The sequence below is a fragment of the Dryobates pubescens genome, chromosome 34, assembly GCF_014839835.1.
Source record: "Dryobates pubescens isolate bDryPub1 chromosome 34, bDryPub1.pri, whole genome shotgun sequence".
NCBI lineage: Eukaryota > Metazoa > Chordata > Aves > Piciformes > Picidae > Dryobates > Dryobates pubescens.
The window spans coordinates 2,752,838-2,770,112 of NC_071645.1; the positions used below are offsets into that span (position 1 = coordinate 2,752,838).

General features: G+C 48.3%; 1 protein-coding gene across 1 annotated transcript in view; it reads left to right on the top strand.

Moving 5' to 3' along the window:
- The window catches only part of ARHGEF12 (Rho guanine nucleotide exchange factor 12), a 78,264-nt gene that overhangs the window by 18,797 nt on the left and 42,192 nt on the right, over positions 1-17,275 (top strand). Inside the window, exons 2-3 of the mRNA XM_054175966.1 lie at positions 15,940-15,963; positions 16,925-17,013. Of these exons, the coding sequence (XP_054031941.1) occupies positions 15,940-15,963; positions 16,925-17,013 (113 nt within the window). The remainder of the gene's footprint in view (positions 1-15,939; positions 15,964-16,924; positions 17,014-17,275) is intronic.

The window sequence follows — 17,275 nt, forward strand, 5'->3', positions numbered from 1 at the left end:
GAAATGAGCAAATTCTGTGTTCAACTCAAGACTTCTTTTTCATAATAGCTTTCCAAAAGCTATTTCCACTGAGCTTAAATCCTTTTTCTACTTGAGCCTTTTCCTGAGAGACTGAAATTTCATTTGGCTTCATCAAAGTGGTTTTGACTTGGTTACAATGAAGAGAAGGCTGCAATAGCTATTTCTGAAGGTTTTGAGATTGCTTCATGGTGCAAACACATTTCTTTTCCCAAGTGTTGATGCTGTTGAGTTTTCGTGTTTACCATGAGTCATCAAATGGCTTAGGTTGGAGCAGCCCTCAGAGATGGAAGGGAGTGAAGCTTCAGGAGGGAAGAATTGGACTGGAGATGAGGAAGAAATTACAATGAGGGTGGGGAGACAGTGGAACAGGTTGCTCAGGGAGGTTGTGGATGCCCCCTCCCTGGATGTGTTCAAGGCCAGGTTGGTTGAGGCCTTGAGCAGCCAGGTCATAGTATCCTAGTATCCAGTGGGAAGTGCCCCTGCCTATGGCGGGGGCGGGTTGGTTCTGAATGATCTTTAAGGCCCCTTCCAACCCAACCCATTCTGTGAATCTTGACCTTGTGGTATTTCCCTGCAGCAGGGTGATGTGCAGTTTTATTGAAGGGTAAAGTGAGGCACAGAGCTGGGGAATGTGAATTTCTGTGGAGGGGGAGCGGGTCTGGCTGTGCCCATCCGTTCCGCGCTCCGGGGCGCGTTGTGTGCACTGCTGCAGTGGGTAAGAGTGCAAGGAAGGAAGCGGGAAGCAAAGCAGCGCTGAGTGAGGCGAGGCAGATTGGCCTGCTCACATTGTTTCGTCTACTTAATGATGAGGAGCATTTAGGAGAAGAATTATTTTCAAATGTAACCCAGGTTTAAAAATATCTCTTGCTGTGACAGCCTCTCTGTGCCTCAGCGGTGGCTGCTGGCTGCACGTGATTCTCACTCGGGCATGAACAAACTGGATGCGGAGCTCTGCTCTGCCATTCGCAAAGGCTTTCCCCCTCGCTTCCTTAACTCTTTGTGACTTGATGTTTGCTTAGAGAAAACCCTGTCCTGGTCATTTCCCTCCTCGTGCTTCAGATCATACAGCAGGAGCCTGGAAGGGAAGGGCTGCTGGCCAGAGTCTGAAGCAGCTGGCTGTGGCTTGGGCTTTCTGCTTTCTTCCGGTTACCATTTTCTTCTGGAGAGCTGACATTTTCTTCTCCTGATTTATGAAATTCCTAGAAAATGAGGAGCTGGGCAAATAGTTAAGAAAAAAGAAAGGAGGGGAAAAAAAAAAAAACAACCCCAAACCAATGAACTGCATTTTAGGAGCTGGTGATGCATGCCACTGGAAAAGATAGAAGCATGGAAAAATAAAAGCTCTGCCTGGGAAATTATTGCATGCTTAGAACCGTGGAGCACACAGATAGAGGGGTTGGAGCTGATTTCTTTGGCTTCCTGTCTGCTCTGTAATTGTAGCCTTGATGCAGTTGTGGCTTGGAGATTATATTTGGTACCAGCATGCATTGGACTGGGCAGCACAGAAGTTGTGGTGAGTGTAGTCTCCAAACTTTGGTCATGAGAACTGAGGCAAAAGCAAAAGGAAGCTGTTAATTATTAAAGGGATTTGCTGCAGTTTCACCTCTGAATAGGCCTCATCAGTTTGGGAGGGGGATGCAGGATTTGATTGGAAATGGTAATTCAAATCACCAGAAACTGTTTTGAGCGAGTGAGGTGGTTTTATGGCAAAGGCTGGAGCAGAGATCTGACTTTTTCCCTCTCTCATCCTGCTGCACTGGCAGCTGGGGTGGTTGTTAATGGGGAGGCAGGCATCCCAGTGCCTGGGGCATGGTTAGAGCCCTGGGAAGATTTACATTAATCAAACACAAACAGACAGTGTAGCGTGAAGAAATTTCTATCCCGCTAGCACTGCTCACAAACTTAATTAGGTTATTGGGGCAGAAAAAGCAAACAGCCCCTTCACCCTCCAGTCCTTCTTCTCCAGGGCTTGACCACTCTGGGAAGCTGCAAGAGCAGTAAGCTCATTGCCCCCCCCCGCCCCATTTGACCTCTCAGTTTCTCTCCCTGGATGACAGAAAGAGGCATGCCTTCATTCTCCCCCTCTTCCCTGCCCTTCTAAACCAATGCAGAGGCTCTGTTTGCATCCGAGGCTGCTGGAGAGGCTCTGTTTGCATCCGAGGCTGCTGGAGAGGCTCTGTTTGCATCCGAGGCTGCTGGAGAGGCTCTGTTTGCATCCGAGGCTGCTGGAGAGGCTCTGTTTGCATCCGAGGCTGCTGGAGAGGCTCTGTTTGCATCCGAGGCTGCTGGAGAGGCTCTGTTTGCATCCGAGGCTGCTGGAGAGGCTCTGTTTGCATCCGAGGCTGCTGGAGAGGCTCTGTTTGCATCCGAGGCTGCTGGAGAGGCTCTGTTTGCATCCGAGGCTGCTGGAGAGGCTCTGTTTGCATCCGAGGCTGCTGGAGAGGCTCTGTTTGCATCCGAGGCTGCTGGAGAGGCTCTGTTTGCATCCGAGGCTGCTGGAGAGGCTCTGTTTGCATCCGAGGCTGCTGGAGAGGCTCTGTTTGCATCCGAGGCTGCTGGAGAGGCTCTGTTTGCATCCGAGGCTGTGCTTTTCAGGTGCCGGAGTGGTGGTGCATTTGCAGAACGCCTGCAAACAAAACCCCAGTACGTGGCACAGTGTGACTCTGCAAAAGGCTGCGAGTGGATTGCAGGGGAAATCTTGCAGCCCTGTGCCAAGCCTTTGTTTCTGTGCCTCCTGTGAAGCAGTTCCTTTGATCAGTGATCTGATTTAATGCCGTGCATGCCCATAGACGCCTCTAAACATACACATGCATATGTATATATGCATAAGCACACAGGGAGTGCACATGTCTGCTGGATACACAGAAAATACTTCTCCAGGGGTAGATTGGGCTGTCCCTCAGGGTGGCTGGCAATGCTTAGTTTGAAAATCTGGCTCTCCTCTGCTGTCTTGTTGCATGCAGTCTCTGTGGGATGTACGTGGATGCTGTTCTCTCCGTGTCCATTAGCAGTGCAGTGTTGGACCACAGCTGATGGTGGTTGAGAGGAGGTGGGAGAGAAGAGGTGGAGTTTCTTCCCTTCCCTCAAGTGGTCACTGAAACAATCAGGCAGATGCCTCTTAAGGATATCAGATGAGCATTGAAAAACCAGACAGCTTCCAAGAGGGGTAGCTTGTGCTTCTTGAAGAGGACTTGGTCTGAGTGTACTCTCCTTGGAAATGGGCCTTTGGGATCTCCCTGTTGAGCTGACTTTGCCTCACAGAACAGGTAATATCTGAGAGTCTTTGTTTCCATTCTGTGTTAGATGAATATACTGAGAGAAGAGAAATGCAGAGGAGGGAGAGAGGATTTTTTCCTTTAATATCTCTTGGAAAAAGGGTGGGAGGGAAGGTTTTACTCCTTTATTATTATTTTCTCTCTCTCCCTCTCTCTTTTAATAGCTGCTGTGTGAACCTGAGTTACTCTTTTGTATTTTCATTGTGAAAATGGCCAATTACATATGCTTGCTTTGAAAAGCTCTGCCTCGGTGTCTTAGCTCAAGAACAAAGGTTTTGACAGCTAGGAAAGATGCCTAAGATGTAGATGCTGGCAGCACTACCTTCTTTCCATTTCCCAATGCTGAATTTCCACCCCAGCATGTTAGCAGAACCTTCTCCCCAGCTTTTGCAGTCTGAGGGGATGTGATTCTTTTTTTGATAAGCTGATATTTTCTGTCTGTCGATGTTCAGTTAGCTCCTGGTGCTCAACAAACCATCTGGGGTAGTGGGGTGGGTTTTTTTTTTTTCAGTGGTTTATCTTCTGAACACAATTTTCACTGATCTCTTTCTCATTTGATTGGGAAGCTTGCTGAAAAGGAAGCAGATTGCTTCAGTAGGAGGTAGCCCCAGTGGTGGTCTGGACAGTGCTGTGGGTGCAGAATGCAGGCGGTGTTGATACAGTGACAGGCAGCAGGGAGAGCAGGAGGCTCCTCTCCATTTGCAGTAGTTTCTGCTAATGGATGGGTAGGAGGCTTGGATGGGAATGGCTGGGAGATGCTTAGCACTGCTGGGGGTGGGGGGAGGATTGAGTTTTTACATACCTTATCTATAGGTAGGCAATGGCCTTTTAGAGATTTACTTACACATGGATATATGATAGATGTGTAAAAAGCCATTTTTCCCTTCCTTTGTCCAAGCTCTTGGAAAAAGTCCCTTCCTGGCTCTCCTGTCTCCCTGGAGCCTTCTCCAGGCTGAATAGCCCCAACTCTCTCAGCCTGTCTCCTTAGGGGAGGTTCTCCAGCCCTCTGAGCATCTTTGTGGCCTCCTCTGGACCCACTCCAGCAGCTCCCATGTCGTTGTATTAATGAAGTTATTGCCAGCTCTGCTCTCACCGTGAACACAGAGCTGTCAGTTCTCAGCATCGTGCCTGGCTGTGGAGCAGGTACTGAGAACTGCTCTAAGTGAAGCAGGTGGGGAAACAAACCTGATATTTTTGCTTCTGGTAGCTTGCTTATAATCTGTACTGCTGCCACATGTGCTGAGGAATTAGCTGCAATCACCTCTCAGCAGCTGGTAGGTTTCCTGAATAAATGTGTTCTGTTGTTCCTTCCCTCCCCCCCCCCCCCCCCTTTCCATGTATTTTTATTTATTTTAAGAGACCCAAGAGGAAGATTCTGATACAAACATATTTGGAGGCCTATTAATAGCAACATATTTGACTCACATGCTGTTCTCAGGATCTTGAGCCATTTTACAACTGCCATGGCTTCACTACTGTGTTGTTTTTTTTTTCCCCCCCTCTTCCATTTTCTGGTAGAAGAAACAGGACTTGATGTTGCTGTGAAATCCTAATCCTCTGCTCTGCTCCAGTCCTTTGCAGTTGCTCTTTCTGAATATACCCTGCAATTTAGATGGAGGGGAAGATGGAAATGTGAAGGAGCAAAGCCTGCCACAAATGCCTGTGTTGATTTGTTTTCCACCTCTCATGCAGTGCATGCTATGTGCATGTTCTGTGTTTTCTAGGTGGGACCTGCCTTTCGGATGTGCACATCACAGAAGCCTGCTTGGGCTTTGGAGATCATGGAAATGGCTTAGATGGCTTTAACTTCAATGTTGCTGATCTCTTAATAGTTCACTTTGCCTCACATTTTCTTTCCTGTCAATTCTGACAAAGTAAGATGGATGCTTGAGAAACTTTCACAGGTTGCATCAGGTTGGAAGAGACCCCCAAAGGTTGTCTTGTCCAACCCTCTGCACTCAGCAGGGACACCTCCAACTAGAGCAGGCTGAGCAGGGCCACATCTAAAGCTGCTCTTGAATCTCAGCAGTGTCAGAGCCTGAACCACATCCCTGGACAACCTGTTCCAGTGTTTCACCACTCTCATTCTGCAGAACTTCCTCCTGATGTCCAATACAAATCTACCCTGTTGCAGTTTCAGACCACTGCTCCTCATCCTATCACTCCAAACCCTTCTAAGCAGTCCCTTCCCAGCCTTCCTGTAGGTCCCCTTCAGAAACTGAAATATAGTTGTGAGGTGTCCTTGGAGCCTTCTCCTTTGGAGGCTGAACACCCCCCAGTTATTTCAGCCTGTCCCTACAGCAGATGTGCACCAGCCCATTGATCATCCTTTTGGCCCTCCTCTGGACCTGCTCTATCAGGTCCATGTCTCTGGTATTGAGGGCTCCAGAGCTGGGTGCAGTACTCCAGGTGAGGTCAGAGCAGAGCAGTGTGGCAGAATCACCTCTATGAACCTGCTGGCCACTTTTCTTTTGATGCAGCCCATGTTGCATGGATAGTTTAAAGACTTGAGTTCATGCTTGGATAGAAACTCTGTTGGGAGGTGTTAAGCAAGGTGGAATGTGCAGTTAGTTGCATTTCATTCCATTTAATCTCCAATGGTTTAGATTTAGAATAGAATAAACCAGGTTGGATTTCTATTGCTCTTGGTGTTTGCATCTGCAGGAGTGAACGTCACCAGCAGAATTAGCTAGGCTGGGAGCTGGGAAGGACTAAGAGCTAATAATAACAGCCTACAGGTTGAGCAAGAATGTGGTGGTGATTTCTTGGTCCTCTCTGGGCTGCTGCTTTTGTTTGTTAGGTTGCACATCCAATTTTTCCCTGGTGTAAACTAGGCCACTGGGAGCGCTTCGCCTTTGGGTGCTTGAAGACGTATTAGGTGTAAATTAGTTTATTGCAGCTGGCAACCCTTAAAAAGCTTTGCAGAGGTCGTAAGGGTGGATGTTGTCTGCACATCCCCGTGCAGAATGGGTGTAGTTTGACCAAAGATTCATGCCTGGCTGGAAAAAGGAAAGGCAGGGCTGAAAGCGTTGGGGTTGGTTTTTTCGGTTGGGTGTCTGCTTAGCTTTGAACTGATAAATTCCTGGCTCTGATGAGCAGGCAGATTTTGTTTGAAGTGTTAGCATTGCATTTCTAGAGCAGTAAACTCACATTAACCTTGAAAACAAGCTAAACAAGAGCACTGAAGGGAAAGTTAAATTAAGACAAGATGTCTGTCTTGGAGCACAAGTGGTTTGTGTCGGGCACTGGGTCAGACAGACTGATAACAGCTTTGGAATAGATAAATCTAGTGGTGAAAGTGTTGCTATGGACTTCTGCTGGTGTTTTCAGGTTGTAGTAACCTCTGTGTCAAGGTAAATCTCAGGTGGAATGTTAAGCCAGGCATGAGTTGGTGATGCTGAGGGACAGAAGAATAACTTAGCCTTGTTGGGTTTCTTTTTTAAAACACCTTTTGAAAGAAATGGTGGTGGAGTAGTAAATTCCTCCTTAACTCTGCTCTTGTGAGACCCCACCTTGAATACTCTGTCCAGTTCTGCTGTCCCCAGCATAAGAGCTGTGGGAGAGAGTCCAGAGGAGGCCACAAAAGTGATCCAAGGGTCGGAACACCTCTGCTGTGAGGACAGGCTGAGGCGTTCAGCCTGGAGAAGAGAAGACTCTGTGGGGGACCTTAGAGCTGCCTGCCAGTAGCTGGAGGGATCCTACAGGAAGGTTGCAGAGGGACTTTCCATGAGGGTGTCTGGGGACAGGACAAGTGGGAATGGTTGGAAGCTGAAGGAGAGCAGGGTTAAACTGGATCTTAGGAAGAAGTTCTTCAGTAGGAGGGTGGTGAGACTCTGGAATAGGCCGCACAGGGAGGCTGTGAATGCCTCCTCCCTGGAGGTGTTCAAGGCCAGCTTGAATGAGGTTTTGAGCAGTTGAGTCCAGTTGAGAGGCATCCCTGGCCATGGCAAGGAGGTTGGAGTAGATGGTCTGTGAGGTCCCTTCCATCCTAAGCCATTCTATGGACGTGTCTTAATCTGGATACTTTCTTCCTGGCATCTAGCACCCGAGCTATGTTTATTAGTAACAAGCCGTCGAGGTGTGGTGTTCCTGTGCCAGGCAACTGCACTCACTCACCAGAAATGTGAACTCTGGGCCAAATGCTCTGGTGTGGAAGACTCTGAACCTTGTGCCTGTATTTGCAAAACCTAGAGCTGGATAATTGGAGTGAGCATTAGGGTGTTTTGCAAGCTCCATTTCCAGTCACATGGAGCACAGTGGGGTTTGAATAGAATAAACCAGCTTGGAAGAGACCAAGATCATCGTGTCCAACCCATCATCCTGCACCACCTAATAAACTAAACCATGGCACCAAGCACCCCATCAAGTCTCCTCTTAAACATCTCCAATGATGGTGACTCCACCACCTCCCCAGGCAGCCCATTCCAATCACTCTAGGAAGAATTTCTTCCTAACATCCAGCCTAAACCTCCCCTGCCCTCTCCCTTTCTAATTGCCATCTTGTGCTGGGTTTAGGAGCTGCTTCCACACTTGTCTCCTTGCTGGTTCATAACAACCACAAGCTAGGTATGGCTTTAATAAGGAGCCAGGCTGTGTGCCTAATGAAATGCCAAGAGCCCTTGCCACACCAGGGTAACACGAGCGAGCTCCCGGCCCTCTCGCACACGGTGAGCGAAAGCAAATCCCCCGGCGGTCGATGGCTTTAGGTTGCTGTGGTTGGGTTGGGAAAATCAAACTGTCTGGCACAGCTCTCTTGCTCCTTTGGCTCTGCCTTTGTGATTTTATTTATTTATATTTTTTAACATTTTTGATTGTGAGTGTGTGTGTGTGCATCTGACTAGAAAGCTTTTCCAGACAGTGTGTAGGAGGAGTGGTGGTAGGGAGGCGGGGAAGCGGGGCTGGCTTCCATTGAGGCAGTTCTGTATTGCAATTATTGGCAAGCAAAGCAAACATTTCATTTCCCCCTAATTAGCTGCAGTTTAGGGAGGCAGGTTAATTTGGAGTGCCACGCCCTGTCTGTGCAAGAGACCTTGGTGCTCTCCTTTCATTGTTGCGGCGAGGAGCAACAAGGATCTCAAAAGGGCTTTCAGAAGCTCAGGTTGGAGAAGAGAAGCAGAGCACGCATGTTCTGCTCTTCTTTTTCTTCCCCCCCCAACCTCTCAAAGAACTCAAGCTCCAGTTGCCAAGATGCTATGGAAATGTGAAGGAAAAAAAGGCTATTTTGGAGCTCCTCTAGTATGGCCAAACTGTGCATATTTTAGCTCCTTTCCCTTGCTGGAGGGAAGCTCGAGCTCTCTATGCCTGGCAATACTTGTCTGTTAGCCTACTTAAAAATAAAGAAGGGAGAAAACTGGGTCATGACTCCTAAAATCACAAGTCTTGACCTTTCTCCTGTACCTGGCCAGTTCTCTTGAAGTGGGTCATGCAATGAAAGCTTGCAGCAGCAGAACAACTGGTGGCCATTTCTTGCAGTGCTTCCATGTTTCTTGTGGTGACTTTGCTCAAGGTCTCTTTAGAAAGAAGGGCTTAGTGCTTTGTAGCATTTCTAGTGTTTCATTCATTTGGGGTTCCCCCCCATTTCACAGATGGAAGTTTTTCTTTCCCAGAGGTGGAAACTGATGGATTTAGTAACTTGTGAACAGTCATGTTGGGAAACTAGTAGGAAATAAGCTGTGAATTGGTAAGCTCTGTTCATTATCAGTTTCTGAGCAGTGCTTTGTGGGCAAACCATAGTCCTGTTGTCCAAGTCTTGCTTTTGGGCTGAACCTAAAAGCAGCCTTAGGGAGACATGAGCAGCTTGGTTTATTTATGTTCTCTTCCACTGCCCCCCTCTCCAGTTTTAGTTTGTTTGCCTGCTTCCACCCCATCATAGAGATACTAAACAATAGGTGTCCTTGTCTTAAGAGGTTGTAACTTCAGGCTCTGTAGATGGAAAGCTGATGCTTCTGAGCCTTGGAAGTCAGTCAGGAGTGGAAGAACAGTACTGGCTGCTGAAAATGTCTCTGTCCCCTCCCCTTGTAGAGTTTTTGTGGGGACTAGAAGTTCTTGCAGGGTCCTGGCTTCAGCAGCAGAACAGCACAAAGGCCACATTGAGAATGGCTGCTGGGGAAGCCCTCCTTCCTTGCCTGCCCTGTAAATGCAGTTCTTTCTCCATGAAAAGCCCTGACATCAGCTCTTGGAAAAATCCAAGTGCTTGTGTCATGGAAAATAGCTGAGGCACTTGCTTGGGCTGGGACTGAATGACTGAACTGTGGATGAAACTTCCCTAGAGATGCTTTTCTTCTGCTCTTTCCAAACGTTCATAGAGAAATCTAAACCCTTACCTACTGAGAGTGTTGCAGTGAGAGGGTGCTAAGAAAGATCTCCAGCTGGCCATGGTGTGTCCAACCTACCCTGCTGCTTGTTCATTTTGTTTATTTAGTCTGTTTAGCAAACACTCTTGCAAGCTGCCTTTAGAGCTGGTCACATCTCTCTGCAAGGGAGTACCTCCCAGAGAGCAGCGCTCATTTGGGTAGACCATGCTGCCAGTCTGATCAGGAAATTCCATGGAGCTCCTTGTGTGAGGGCAAGAAGGGTCATAGTATAGTATCATAGTATAGGATCAGTCAGGGTTGGAAGGGACCACAAGGATCATCTAGTTCCAACCCCCCTGCCATGGGCAGGGACACCTCACACTAGATCAGGCTGGCCAGAGCCTCATCCAGCCTGGGCTTAAACAGCTCCAGGGACAGGGCCTCAGCCACCTCCCTGGACAACCCTGGGTCCCTAATCTCCAGTCTCAATCTGCCCTCCTCAAGCTTCAATCCGTTGCCTCTCATCCTGTCACTACAAGTCCTTGTAAAAATTCCCTTCCCAGCTCTCCTGAAGGCCCCTTCAGACCCTGGAAGACTGCTCTGTGGTCTTCCCAAAGCCTTCTCTTCTCCAGGCTCAACAGCCCCAGCTCTCTCAGCGGGTCCCCAGAGGGGAGGTACTCCAGTCCTCTGATCATCTTCATGGCCTCCTCTGGACCCTCTCCTCTGCTCCTTCTCAGCAGGCAGTGAGCAGGCCTGCTCACAAAGCTGTCAGTAATCTCAAGCTAATAATGCCATGAAGGATTCTTCCATGAGTCACTGCATCAGCTGTGGCTGCTGCCTTGGACTCCTACAAAAATAACATGGAAACTTTTCTTGCCTAGCTCGGTGTCGCCTGCTTGTGCACTTGCCTCAAGTTCCTAACATCTGTCCATAGGCTCTGACAGCTCTCAGGAATCCACACTCTTTGGGTCCCTTCTTTAGCCTGCCTGCTTCTCTGCAGCTTGTGTTACAATCTGGTGCCATCAGTATGCAGTGGACTTTTTTTTCCCTCCCTTCTGAGGAAGAGATCTCTGTGGTTTGCTGAGCTTCCGTACTGTGATGCAGGGAAAAGATGACACCGCAGAAAACTGCTCTTTAAGTGGCTTAATGCTAAGGTGGAGGGACTCCATGTGTTGAATCAGTGCTGGCCACAGAATGGCTGCTGTGGTCACAGCTGGAGTTTGTGGGCAGCAGAGGGAAATGGCAGGCTTGTGTCTGCGTTTTTTCTTGGTTGCTAATAGCTGTCCCACTCGCTGCATCTGTGCTTCTCTCTGGCCGCCTGTCATTTGCCATCTCATCACTCCTTTGCTCACCCAGTGCTCTGTGCAGAGCACAGCCACCCCTTTTTGTTGTGACAGGAGACTGCCTTTAGCTCTACATTAAGGTCACATTGGTACTGCTTTTGTTCAGGTCGTGTCTGCAGTCTCCCAGCATGCTTTTCTCAGGGCTTATAAGCCCCTGCAGAACGTGCGGTGGTGGCTCTGCAAACTGGGAACACAAGCAGACTGGAGGGGGTTCCTTCCCTTTGGTTCTTCCTGTCTCTTTCAAGATCAGGTTTTGGAAGTTGTCTGCAGAATGGCATTTCATAGACTCACAGGGTGCCAGGTTGGAAGGGACCCCAAGGATCATCTGGTCCAAGCTTTCTAGGTGAGAGTGGAATTGAAATGAGCTGGCCCAGCATGCTGCCAAGCTGAGTCCTAAAACTGTCCAGTGTAGGGGAATCCACTGCTTCCCTTGGGAGATGATTCTAATGTCTAGCTATTTTCATGGTGGGGAAACTGTCTTCTGGAGTCCAATGGGAATCTCCTCAGCAGTAGCTTGTCCCCATCACCCCTCATCTTCTTCATGGGACTCTTTGTAGCAACCAACTTGGTATCACTAAAGGCAAATGATGGCTGACGAACGTGGTGGCTTTTTATGATGGAGCTACAGCATGAGTGGATAAGGGAAGGGCAACTGATGTCATCTACCTGGAGTTGTGTAAAGCATTTGACACTGTCCCATGTGACTTTCTGGTCACCAAATGGCACAAGCATGGACTTGAGGGGTGGGTCACTTGCTGGGTAAGGAATTGGCTGAATGGCTGCACTCAGAGAGTTGAGGTCAAAGGCTCAATGTCCAAGTGGAGACCAGTGACAAGTGGCGTCCTTCAGGGGTTGGTATGAGCAACCTGGTCTAGTGGAAGGTGTCCTTGGTAGGGGAGTTGGAACTGGATGGTCTTTAGGGTCCCTCCCAACCCAACCTGTTCTACGTGTCTGCACTGTGAGCAAGAGGAAAGCCCAGCTCATCCTTCCAGAGGTGCAGCTGACAGTCACACAACTCACTTCTTGACCAAAATCTGTGAAGGTGGTTCTGGCCAAAAGCTCCTCATTGACTACTTAACTTGGTGCAAACCACCCAAAGTAGGAAGATGTAATTTTAAGTAGACACAGTTTGGGGTTTTGCTTGCAAGGGGGGCAGGGGGGAGAGGGGCACAAATCTGACACTGAGTTAACTTTGGTTTTCCTCTTTTCATTCTAAATGCATGCAAAATCAACAAATGAACCTGTAATATTTCTCCTCTCCCCTGAGTTTGGGGTGATTGGGTGGTTTGGGTATTTTCCTTTCAGATTTAGACTTCTTTGAAGAAGATTTTGCCTGTAACAAGCAACTGCTTAGCTCAATGAAACCAGTAAAGCAATGAAGAAGCTTCTCTTACAGCTCTTCATCTCCTAATTAAAGCTGAGTTCTGTCAAGCAAGCAGTTTTTGGCTGTTGCCTTTTGTATGGGTTTCACAATATTTCTTACTCATCTCAGCACAAGTCAGAGTCATTTCTACTTGCATGGTGCAAAACACACACACACACACAGAGGTTTTCATTTCAGGCATGTGAATAGGGCCTGAAGTAAATGGAACTAAAGTTAGGCACATGAGTAAATATTTCCAAGGTTGGAGCCCTTGCCTGTATCTAAATATTTTTGTCTTTGATGAGTTTTTGAGATAGCAGATACTTGGATTCTGGTAATATTTTAGTATGGGAGGAAAAAAAAATCCCCAACATGGTGATCTGAATGCTGTGCTATTTATGGTCAGATGTATTTTCAACCTCCTGGGTTAGAATGGAATGCTTTGTACTCTTGGAAGCTGGGAATCCTTCCTCACTCTGCTGTGTTTTGACACATTAGGTCTTAAAACTTTGTCAGGGCTTCAAGGTAGTTTTTAGGCAGTGGTCCAATACTGCATGGAGCGTGCATGACTGAGCTAACATCTCCTCTGCCCCTTTACTCTGCTCTGGTGAGACCCCACCTTGAATACTGTGCCCAGTTCTGCTGTCCCCAGCATAAGGAGGACACAAAGCTGTTGGAATGAGTCCAGAAGAGGGCCACAAAGATGAGCCAAGGGCTGGAGCAACTCTGCTGTGAGGACAGGCTGAAGGAGCTGGGGTGGTCAGCCTGAAGGGAGGACCTTGGAGCTGCCTTCCAATAGCTGAAGGGATTCTATAGGAAGGCTGCAGAGGGACTTTTCATGAGGGTGTGTAGAAACAGGACAAGGGTGAATGGTTTGAGATGAGGGAGAGCAGGGTTAGACTGGATCTTAGGAAGAAGTTTTTCAGTAGGAGGGTGGTGAGACTCTGGACTAGGCTGTTCAGAGAGGCTGTGGATGCTTCCTCCCTGGAGGTGTTCAAGGCCAGGTGGAATAAGGCCTTGAGCAGCTGAGTCTAGTTGAGAGGCATCCCTGCCTGTGGCAAGGAGGTTGGAGTGGATGATCTCTGAGGTCCCTTCCAATTTGAGCCATTCTGTGATTCATAGAATAGCTTAAGGTTGGAAGGAACCTTGAAGATCACCTGCTGCAACCCCCCTGCCATGGACTAGAATGATTTCTGCTCCACAGTGCTCCCAGTTGGAGGTGTGTTTCTTTCCTTTGGCTTTACAGTAAATCATTTTCCCTGTGCAGCATGACTAACAACCTGTACCTTGAGTCATTTGCTGCATTGAAATGGCTTAAAATGATGTGACCCTGCATTTTAAAACCAAAATGTGACTTGGCTTTTAATTGTTCCTGGTATTCAGGAGAGTGGAACAACTTGTTTGAAAATGTGCTGATGTTCATCAGCTATCATCCCAAATGTCTGCAGGGCTTTTTTATCGTGGAGCCTAAACCTGCCAGCTAGATTTGGAATGAAAGTCTCCAGCTGTTCACCACACCCTGCTGTGCCTTCAGCTTGCATGGTGTTTACAGTAGTAGGTGGAGGAAGTATTGTGTCTTCTATGTGGGGCTGTAGCACAGTGAGAGGAGCTTCACAGAGTGGTAGGGGTTGGAAGGGGGCTCAAAAGATCGAGTCCCAACTCCCCTGCCAGAGCAGGATCACCTAGGGCAGGTCACACAGGAACACATCCAGATGGGTCTTGATTGTCTCCAGAGAAGGAGACTCTGCAGCCTCTCTGGGCAGCCTGCTCCAGGGCTCTGGCACCCTCACAAGGAGGAAGTTTTTCCTTCTGTTTCTGTGGAGCCTCCTCTGCTCCAGCTTGCACCTGTGGCCCTTGTCCTATCATTGGACAGGACTGAGCAGAGCCTGGCTATGTCTACCAAGCCTGCCCTTCATGTCTTTATAAACGTGTGTGGGGTCACTCCTCAGTCTTCTCCATGCTAAAGAGACCCAGCTCCCTCAGCACCCATGGCTGAGGACAATCTCCAACAGTAGAAACAGGGACAAAGGCAGCATCCAATAGCTCTGCCTTTGGATCCTCTGACAGCGGGGCAACCACCCTCAACTTTCACCACTTCAACCAGACCCTTCTCTTAGTTGGCTCATCCACTATTTGCATCAGAAAGTTATGTGCACTGGAGGAACCTCCTGGGCTGTGGCTGGCTGCCTGAGGAGGCCTTCCAGCACATATCTGGGTAGTTAAAATCCCTTGTGAGAACCAGGGCCTGCAGTTGGGAGGTTATTATCAACTTCCTTGTCCAGATCAGGTAGCCTGTACTAGATACCCACAGCAGCATCACCCCTGCTGGCCTGCCCCTTCATTCACCCCCACAAACTCTCAACTCCTCACCAGCCCCTGGACAGAACTCAATACATTCTAGTTGCTCTCTCATGTCAAGAGCAACTCCACCACCTTGCCTTGTTGACCTGTCTTTCCTAAAAAGGACATAGCCAGCCATGACCACATTCCAGCCATGTGAGCTGTCCCACCACATCTCTGTCATTGCCACCAGATCATAACCCCTTGACTGCATGCAGATTGGCTGTGTGTGCCTGAGAAGCTTGGCCCTGATGCTGACCTGCTGCCTGCTTGCTTCCCCACCATGTCCCTCCCTGCCTCCCTGCTGGCTTTGGAGAGAAAAGAAAAGCAGGAAGTTGGTGTCTCCAGAGCTTCCAGGAGCTGCTCCCAGCCTGCTCCACAGCAGTGTATGGTGGAGCCCAAGAGGAGGGAGCACCAGGATCCAACACCCAAAGCTGTCAGTTTGGGTGGGGATTCTCTTGGGGAGTCCCAAATGAGCTGGCATGGTTTAACCCTCTCCTAGCAGGACGCAAGGAGCTGTGAGCTTTTGGCCCTCTCTCAGGGACACTTCTGTGCTCGCTGCTGAGGTCAAAGCACAGACAAAACTCCTGATGATTCAGTGCCTTCAGGGTTCTGTTGCTAAAGAAGTGATGACAGTGGCCAGCAGAGAAGGATTTTTACAGAACTTTCTAGAGCTCTAAACTCAAACATTTGCACTTCATCCTTGGATGGAAAGTAAGGAACTGCTCCAGCCACACTAGCACAGGAGTGAGCTGACTTTGTTTGCTGCAGGTAGAGCAGAACAAGGAGAGGCTTCATTAGCTTCTTGTTTCTTGATTGAAACAGAGTGGATTTCCCAGGCTGCTGAGATGAAAGTAATGCTTCTGAGGGAGGAGGAAAGAGAACTACTGCTCTTGGGGGAGTCTCTATGCAACCTTTTCCTTCAATTTCTTAACTTCTGTGCTGCTTTACCCATAGGTTCCTAAGCCTTATACAATTAAAGGGCCTTCATTTCAAGCTGGCTGTTGTATTTCAACCAAATTTGAAGCTGTTATCTCAAAGATGGCAAATGGCTGGGTGTCTGTAATTATTTTCCAGTACCAGGCAGGCAACATTTGAATTTCACTGTCTAATGTGTCATCAGATGTTTGTTTCAGAGTTGCCATATTAGTGCATGCTTGCCTAGGCAATTTGCATGTGTGAGCTGGCCAGCATTTTGGGTGTAAACAGATTTAATGCAACACTCATTAGAGAGAGAGGGATGAAGCTGATTGCAGTACAAGAGAAAATAAATCATTAAACTTTATGTCCTTTCTTCTTTTCAGGTTTCCTCTCAAAAAACCTACAAGGTGAGTTGCTGAAGTCTGTTTTACCTGTGTTGTAAATTATGCCAGAACATTTTTGGAGGGGAAATGCTTTTAAAAGGGGAAAAAAAATAGAATGGTTTGGGTTGGAAGGGACCTTAAAGATCATCCAGTTCCAATCCCCTGCCATGGGCAGGGACACCTCCCACCAGCCCAGGTTGCTCAGGGCCTCATCCAGCCTGGCCTTGAACACCTCCAGGGAAGGGGCATCCACAACCTCCCTGGGCAACCTGTGCCAGTGTCTCACCAACCTCACTGAACAGACTTTCTTACCAATATCTAGTCTCTACTGTCTGGTTGTTCCACTTGAATTCAGCCTGGGAATAAGCAATTTTTTTAGGTGAAGTTAATTTGTTCATTTTAATCACAGTTCCTCGTCAGCAAACAGAACTAGCTGTAGCTATTTCCAAGTGCCTAGGCAGCTGGGCAGTGCTGTGCATGGTGGTCAGGATCTCAGAATGGTGTAGGGCTTGGAAGGGACCTCAAAAGGTCTCTTTTCCCAGGCAAGCAGTGGCAGTACAAGAGGACACAGTCTCCAGCTGCATCAGGGGAGGTTCAGGCTGGATGTTAGGAAGAAATTCTTCCCAGAAAGAGAGATTGGCCTTTGGAATGTGCTGCTCAGGGAGGTAGTGGAGTCCCCATCACTGGAAGTGTTTAAAAGGAGACTGGATGAGGCACTTAGTACTGTGGTTTAGTTGATTAGATGGTGTTGGTTGATAGGTTGGACTCGATGATCTTGAAGGTCTTTTCCAATCTGGATAATTTTGTATCATGGAGTCCAAGCCCCTGCCAGAGCAGCACCACCTAGAGCTTGTCACACAGGAACACATCTAGATGGGCTTTGAATGTCTCCAGAGGAGGAGGCTCCCCAGCCTCTCTGGGCAGCCTGCTCCTCTGTTTTTTTTCCCCCTCTGCTTTTCTGATCCTGTGCTTTGGTTTGACACAGACACGGCAGCATTCTGAGCAGAGAGTCTCCAGCTGACAAGAAGCAGAAGGTTGAACGCTGCAGTAGCACGCACGACTTTGATCCAACAGGTAAAGTCCTACCGCTTCCCAGGGGGAAATCCAGGCTTGCTGGGGCTGGGAATAGAAATGATTTGTGTGTGTCAACAGAGGTGGGTTTCAGAGTTGCATTGTTGTGCAGTGGCAAAGGCTTTCTGAAGCATGCAGGCATTGAAATGCATATGGACTCGCTTTTCAAGACGCTGATCTACAAAGCAGCTGCTAACTGGGCAAGAATAAACCTGGATTAGTGGTGTCAGTGAATAATTAGAACGACTTCCTCTTGCAGAAAAAT